Source organism: Galeopterus variegatus, unplaced genomic scaffold, assembly GCF_000696425.1.
Source record: "Galeopterus variegatus unplaced genomic scaffold, G_variegatus-3.0.2 Scaffold11724, whole genome shotgun sequence".
NCBI lineage: Eukaryota > Metazoa > Chordata > Mammalia > Dermoptera > Cynocephalidae > Galeopterus > Galeopterus variegatus.
In genome coordinates this window covers 39528-47569 of record NW_007737835.1, presented here as the reverse complement: position 1 = coordinate 47569, position 8042 = coordinate 39528, and the positions used below count along the sequence as shown (strand labels likewise).

The 8042-nt window shown below is 37.2% G+C and overlaps 1 protein-coding gene across 1 annotated transcript in view; it reads left to right on the top strand.

Annotated features, from left to right (window-relative positions):
* Positions 1-4257: 4257 nt before the first annotated feature.
* LOC103610755 (E3 ubiquitin-protein ligase HERC2-like) overlaps positions 4258-8042 on the top strand; it is a gene marked incomplete at its 3' end in the record, with an annotated part of 40178 nt that continues 36393 nt past the window's right edge. The window contains exons 1-4 of the mRNA XM_008594854.1: positions 4258-4300; positions 4844-5043; positions 5774-5879; positions 5968-6059. Of these exons, the coding sequence (XP_008593076.1) occupies positions 4258-4300; positions 4844-5043; positions 5774-5879; positions 5968-6059 (441 nt within the window). The remainder of the gene's footprint in view (positions 4301-4843; positions 5044-5773; positions 5880-5967; positions 6060-8042) is intronic.

Genomic DNA, 8042 nt, shown 5'->3' with positions numbered 1-8042 from the left:
ATGATGTATCATTGTTTTCATTAGTTTCAATAAATTTTTTGATTTCCTGTTTGATTTCTCATTGGACCCATATGTCATTAAGTAGAATGCTGTTTAATTTCCATGTGTTTGTATAGTTTCCAGAATTTCATTTGTTATTGCTTTCTAATTTTAATCCATTGTGGTCTGAAGAAATACATGAGATAATTCCAGTATTTTTGAATTTGTTGAGACTTGATTTGTGACCTAACATGTGATCTTCCTGGAGAATGATCCATGTGCTGATGAGAAGAATGAATACTCTGAGGTTGTTGGATGGAATGTTCTGTAGATATCTGCAAAATCCAATTGGTCTAGTGTGTTGTTTAGGTCTTGTGTGTCTCTGCTGATTCTTTGCCTAGATGACATGTCCAATATTGAGAGTAGGGTATTCAGGTCCCCTGTTATTATGGTATTAGTGTCTATTTCCTTCTTTAGGTCTAATAGAATTTGTTTTATAAATCTGGCTGCTCCAACATTTGGGTGCGTATTTATTTATGATTGTTATGTCTTCTTGATGGATCAATCCTTTTATCATTATGTAGTGGCCCTCATTATCTCTCTTTATTTTTTTTAGTTTAAAGTCTATTTTATCAGATGTAAGAATAGCTACTCCAGCTCGTTTTTCATTTCTGTTTGCATGGTAAATCTTTTTCCATCCTTTCACTCTTAGTCTATGTGAATCTTTATAGGTGAGGTGGGTCTCTTGAAGGCAGGATATAGTTTGGTCCTCCTTTTTAATCCAGTGAACCAGTCTGTGTCTTTTGATTGGGGAATTTAAGCCTTCTACATTAAAAGTTGTTATTGAAAAGTGTTGATTTACTCCTAGCATTTTATTGATTTTTGTTTGGCTGTCTTAAGTGTCTTTTGTTCCTTTCTTTCTGATTTACTGTTTGTTTTCTGTATTTCTTGGTTCCTTGGGTTGTAAGTAGCCTTTTGTTTGTTTGTTTGTTTTCTCTTTATAGATGCCATTTTTATTATACTAGTGGGTTTTGACTTTTCTTGGGTTTTTATGGCAGTGGTAGTTGTTTTTCAGGTACCAAACCTAGTACTCCCTTGAGAATTTCTTGTAAGGGCGGTTGTGTGGTAGTGAATTCCTGCAGTTTTTGTTTGCCTGAGAAATATACTATTTGCTCTTCATTTCAAAAGGATAGCCTTGTGGGATAGAGTATTCTTGACTGGCAATCTCTTTCTTTTTGTATTTTGAATATATCATCCCATTCCTTTCTGGCTTTTAGGGTTTGTGATGAAAAGTCTGATGTTAGTCTGATTGGGGTTCCCTTATAGGTGATTTGATGCTTCTCTCTTGCAGCTTTTAAGATTCTCTCTTTGTCTTTGAGTTTTGCCTATACATGTCTTGGAGAAGACCTTTTTGGGTTAAAAGCATTTGGGGATCTTTCAGCTTCCTGAATTTGAAAATCTGTTTCTTTTCCAATAACTAGGAAGTTTTTTGGCAGTATGTTGTTGAATATGTTTTCAATGCAATCTCCTTTTCCCTTCCCTTCTGGAATACCCATGACTCGGATATTTGAGTGCTTAAGGTTGTCTGATATCTCTCTTAGATTTTTTTTCAATGCTTTTAATTCTTTTTCTTTTTTTTTGTCTGCCTGTGTTATTTCAAACAGCCCATCTTCAAGGTCAGAAGTTCTTTCTTTTGCTTCTGCAAGCCTGATGGTTAAACTCACTGTTGTGTTTTTTATTTCGTTCAATGAGTTCTTCAGCTTGGCAAGCTCTGCTACATTCTTTTTCAGGGCATTGATTTCCTTGTACATTTCTTCTTTCAGGTCCTGTATACTTTTCCTCGTTTCATCATGCTGTCTAGCTGAGTTTTCTTGTATCTCATTCAGTTTCCTTAGAATTATCACTTGAAATTCCTTGTCAGACTTTTCAAGGACTTCTTGTTCTATTGGATCTAGAGCTTGAGAGTTATTACCCTTTGGTGGTATACTTTCTTGATTTTTCATATTTCTGGTATCTTTCCTTTGATGTTTAGTCATTGTGGCAGGGGGTGTCACAGTCTACTGGTTTGACACGATTGTCTGACTAGGATGTTCCTGGGGTTGCCAATTTAGTATGGCTACCTCAGTGTCTGCTTAGTTGGCCACTAGTGCCTTGTGTGTGTAGTTGCCTCGGGCTCGGGCCTCTCCGGGGAGCCGCCTCTCTGGTCAGCATGCACTCGGCTGGGCTGGTGTGTTGTGTGCCGGCACCACAGTGCGTGTGGTCTCTGTGGAGCTTCCACCTCTCTTGCTGGACATCTCTGTGCTCTGCGCGCTAAGTTATTTCTTTTTAAACTTATCTTGGTAGCCTAGGAGATCCGGCAATGTTGGTTCTGTGAAGAGCAAGCGGTGTTCCAGTGCGCTTCTGCTTGGCCTTGGTTTTCTTGTAGGTCAATTGGAGAGATTGTCTGGAATCCAAAAAATAAATAAATGGGATTATATCAAACTAAAAAGCTTCTGCACAGCAAAAGAAACAGTTAACAGAGTTAAAAGACAACCAACAGAGTGGGAGAAAATATTTGCAAAATATACATCTGACAAAGGATTAATATCCAGAATATACAAGGAACTCAAACAACTTTACAGGAAAAAACAAGCAACCCAATTGAAAAATGGGCAAAAGAGCTAAATAGGCATTTCTCAAAGGAAGATATATGAATGGGCAACAGACATATAAAAAATGTTCAACATCACTCAGCATTTGGGAAATGCAAGTCAAAACCACAGTGAGATACCATCTCTCCCCAGTTAGGATGGCTAATATCCAAAAGACTGTGAATGATAAATGCTGGCGAGGTTGCAAAGAAAAAGGAACTCTCATACATTGCTGGTGGGACTTCAAAATGGTGCAGCCTCTATGGAAAATGGTATGGAGGTTCCTCAAACAATTGCAGATAGATCTACCATATGACCCAGCTATCCCACTGTTGAGAATATACCCAGAGGAATGGAGATCATCAAGTCAAAGGTATATCTGTTCTCCAATGTTCATTGCAGCACTCTTTACAATAGCTAAGAGTTGGAACCAGCCCAAATGTCCATCATCAGATGAGTGGATATGGAAATTGCGGTATATCTACACAATGGAATACTACTCTGCTATAAAAAGAATGAAATACTGCCATTTATAATGACATGGGTGGAGCTAGAGAGAATTATGTTAAGTGAAACGAGTCAGGCACAGAAAGAGAAATATCACATGTTCTCACTTAATTGTGGGAGCTAAAAATAAATAAATAAATACACAAAAAACCGGGGGAGGGGTGAGCGAAGAAGATACAACAATTACAATTCCTTGAAGTTGATACGACAAGCATACAGAAAGGACATTTTTAAGAGGGAGGGTGGAGGGAGAGAGGTTTCGGTAATGGGCTACAATAATCAACCACACTGTATATTGACAAAATAAAAAAGTTAAAAAATAAAAATAAAATAAATAATAAAAAAGAAAAAGAAAAAATAATCAAATTTTAATATTTTTCCATATTCACAGTTATTTCAAAGAAATAATATGTTACAGATAATGTTGAAGTGCCTGTGTATTTCCCCGGTATCCCATCCCCCTTCTCCCTTTTCTCACTACCCTGAATTTGGTATTTATCATTCCCAAGTTCTTTACCTGTGTTAGATCTTGTCTCTGTCGTGTAAGTCTTTGACCTTGTCATTTATGTTTTCTAAACTTTTGGTTCTCAGTTCTGCATTCTAGATATTTTTACTGTCCCTTCAGCTGAGTTTCCACTGTGCTGTAAACCTATTCATTAAGTTCTTAATTTTAATTTTTTTTTAAATCAGTTCCAGTCTTCTGTCTGGTTTTTTCTTTTCAGTAAGTCTAATACCTGGCACCTCTGAGGGGGTCTATTTCTGTTGTTTCATTTCTGGTAGTTTCAGTTCCATCTTGTTGTCTCCTGATGTGCCATTATGTAATGGACATTGTATTTAAAAATATATTTCTTGAATTGATTCGAGGGTAAGATGTTATCTTTCTTCAGAGATTGGGGGAGAGGGGGTTGTTCTGACAGGTAGTTGGGGTAAGTAAGTATTTGTGCTCACCTTAATCAACTTTCATTGGTTGAGGTGATTTCATGCTGAAATGCAATCTGTTTAAAAAAGAAAAAGAAAAACCAGAGCCCTTTATAGTTTACCCTTATTCCTGGGGTATTTACTGTTGGGATCCCAAGTGCGGCTTGTTTTCTCTGGACTCCACTTCCTGTCCCCTTCCCCTTATGAGGCTGTTGGAAGTGCCATGTGTTCTCTCGACTCTGCTCAGAACCTGACGGATGCATCAGGTGAGGCAGCCTCTGATCCATGGTCACCTCATCTGCACACCTGCATCATCTCCAACCTTCTTTAGATTCTGGCCTTGTAATTCCTTATTAGCTCCTTAATTCTGATACTTTTAAGATGATTTATTCATTTTTGAATTTTTTGTCTGGCTATTCTAGTTGTCCTCAATGGGGAAGACTAGTTGAATTTCTGGATTTGCCATTAATGGAAGCGCAAACACTTAAGAATTTTGATTTTTGCTGTGAATTTATTTATAAAAATCTTTTTTAATAGAATATTTTCTGTAAGCACTGCTACCAAACTTTTCCCACAACTTATTTGTACCCTTTTTGTTTGGAAATAAATATATTACTCTGCTCTTACCTGAGAGATTTCAGTGCAATAAATCATAGCATTATATGGTTTTTTGGAGCCAGTTTTAGTAGCTCCTTTTTATTTGAAAACTTTACATCTTTCTTAAAGTAAGAAACTCATCACTGTGTAATTATTCCTGATTTCTTGATCATGAAGGTTCTGCCCCAGTTCAAGTATGTCTTTTTGACTACATGAAATAGGACAGTCTGCAGTATCTTGTGGCCGTTCAGGAAAACAGCTGAAGCGTTGTCACAGCAGTCAGCCAGGAATGCTGCTGGACAGCTGGTCCCGCATGGTGAAGAGTCTAAATGTGTCGTCCTCGGTGAACCAGGCCTCTCGTCTGATTGATGGCAGCGAGCCCTGCTGGCAGTCATCTGGGTCACAAGGAAAGGTAGTGTGTGAGGGTCCACATCAGGAACACTTTTCTGAGATGATTTTGCAATTTAGATTTTCAAAATAAACTTTGAAAACCTACAAAGTTTTACTGATGGCACCTGTCAGTACTCATTTTATATTTTAGTTCATAACTTATTTCAACGTTACAGGGTGCCATCCAATTTTTATTGTCAGAGATTTTAAACAATATAGATAACAGATTTTATCTAACTGACCAATTGATAGAGGATGAAGTCGGGGTTTTTTCCCCCCTCTCCTAAAATGTTTGAATCAGATTCTGCTTCTGGTTAAAAGTTTTTCTAACATAGCCTATTAAACGTGTGTGGAGCTTTGGAGTGCTGTGGCGTGGCCACCTCAGGTGGGCACACGTGGTGTGGGCACACGTGTGGCATAGGCACCTCAGGCAGGCACACTTGGAGACAGGGGTCTTGCTTTGTCTTGATGCTGGTGAAATCACTTCCTCCTCCATGGGTATAAAAGGACCAACCTAGGTCAGGAGTCTATAAATACATCGTTTCTGGGTCTTAGAGTGAGACTTTCCTTTAATGAACAAGAAATGGGGTGGAATATACTTATTTCTGCCAGGGTAAGGAAAAATTCTCTCTCTCTCATGCCATGTTTTATATTTAACAAATCTCATGTAGATTCAAGCTTCAGTGACACTATTTTAGTGACTAGAATATACTTGAATTTTGCTGAGAATGTGTTCTTTGGTTTTTTTTAAGCACTGGATTCGTTTGGAGATTTTCCCAGATGTTCTTGTTCATAGATTAAAAATGACAGTAGACCCCGCTGACAGTAGCTACATGCCTTCCCTTGTTGTGGTATCAGGTAATTGAGTTAATTAATTCAGAAAGAGGTATATTCTGTTATGGAATAAGAACGCCTTTTTTTAATTCCTTTACCCTTTTTTTCCTAGGCGGCAATTCCCTAAATAACCTAATTGAACTGAGGACAATCAATATTAACCCCACTGACACCACAGTGCCCCTTCTGAGTGACTGCACAGAGGTGAGTAGAAGTGGTTGCCTTCCTTCTGGATGATTCACAAATGGCTAGGGAGGTGACCTCTGGACACTTCTGCACTAGCATTGAGCTCAGGTTTTCCCACTTAATTAAATAATTGTATGTGTTTTAAAATTCAGCATTTTAAAACGACTTTTCTTTTGTTTGTTTTTTGTTTGTTTTTAAAACAATTTGTTTTAAACAACTTGAATTTGCTGCTTATTAGATCAGCTTGAAAAGAAAACAAAATACATTTCATTCTGCCTTTGGTGACAAGTGTGGGTCAGGACTCTCAGCAAAAGTTGTGGTCAGGCATTTCAGGTTGCTATTATTTCCACACATTTTCATCCATTAAGTATCTTTTAGTTTGTGGTAGTTTTCTAAGCATGTATGTGACATTGAAATTGCTCCTTTGTTGTCACACCTGTTAGTTTTCAAGTGCTGAACTTGTTATGAATTAGCAACCTTTCTGTTGGTAATAAGATATCTTTCAAAATGAATATAAGTTTATTATATCTCTTGAAAGTTCTGTTTGAGAGGATCAGTGAGAGTTCTTTTAAACGGTACCTACACATTACAGATCAGTGAGAATATCTCAAATCTTCCGGTAAATCTTTCCATATAGGATGTCAGCAATAATATTCTAATATATTAAATATATTAAAATAAGACAAATTAAGACAGTTTTTAATACTACCTATATTATTGTCTCCTGAGGACTGGTTTAATTGGTATAATGATGGTAGATAAAAATGTCAAATATTTTTTTATTCACCTTAAGTTTATTACAGGTGAGGAGTTTATTTTTTTTAAATTTATTTTATTACAGGTGAGTTTATTTTTTAAATTTATTTTATTATTTTTAATTGACATGATAGTTGTACATATTTATGGGGCATAGTATGATATTTTCATACATCTCTACAAAGTGTAATGATCAAATGGGGTAATTAGCATATCCTTCACCTCAAACATATAATATTTGTTTGTGTTCGGTACATTCAAATCCTCTCTTCTAGCTGTTTGGAATTATACAATAAATTGTTGTTGACTGTAGTCTCTCTACAGTGCTGCAGAACACTTATTCCTCCCATCTAGCTGTAATTTTGTATCCATTGACCATCCTCTCTGTCCCCCTAGCCCTACCCTCCCCAGCTTCCATAACCACTACTCTATTCTCTATTTCTATGAGATCAACTTTTTTTAACTCCCACATATGAGTCCTGACTTACTTCACTGAACATAGTGTCTTCTAGGCTCATCCATGTTATTGTGAATTTTGTTCATTCTTATGGCTGAATGTTATTCTATTGTGCATGTATATCACATATCCTTTATCCAGTCATCTTTTATAGGTACTTACTTAGGTCGATTCCATAAAGTGAGGAGTTTGTTTTTAAATTGTTAAATGCAGTTCATCATTCATTCTTAAGTGCCATTGAACTATTTTGTGATATACTGATTGATTAATAATTAACCAGTACCAATAATGTTAATAAGTTAATAAATTGGAAAATTATAAAAGTGAAAGATAATATTGAATTTCAGTGCATTTTACTATTACCTTATTCCTAGGTAACTGAGTGTAGCTTTGTAGAGTGACTTAGTGAGAACCCTGAGTACTTTTGTATTTTAACCAAGCCAATAACTACAGTTAATTCAGTCAACAGCTGAGATTATCTTTGATAAAAGGCATATTAACTTTAAGACAAGAAATTTTCCACTTAAAATAATTCTGTAGCGGGCCGGCCTGGTGGCGCACTGGATAAGTGCGCCGCTTGGGAAGCGCGGTGGCGCTCCCGCCCGAGGGTTCGGATCCCACATACAGACCGGTTCCCGCTCACTGGCTGAGCGAGGCGCGGGAGCAACACCGAGGGTTGCAATCCCGTTTGCCGGTCCCCGGTCCGGTACGGGGGCAACACTGAGGGTTGCGATCCATTGCCGGACACGGAAAAAGACAAAAAAAAAAAAAAAAAAAAAAAAATTTTT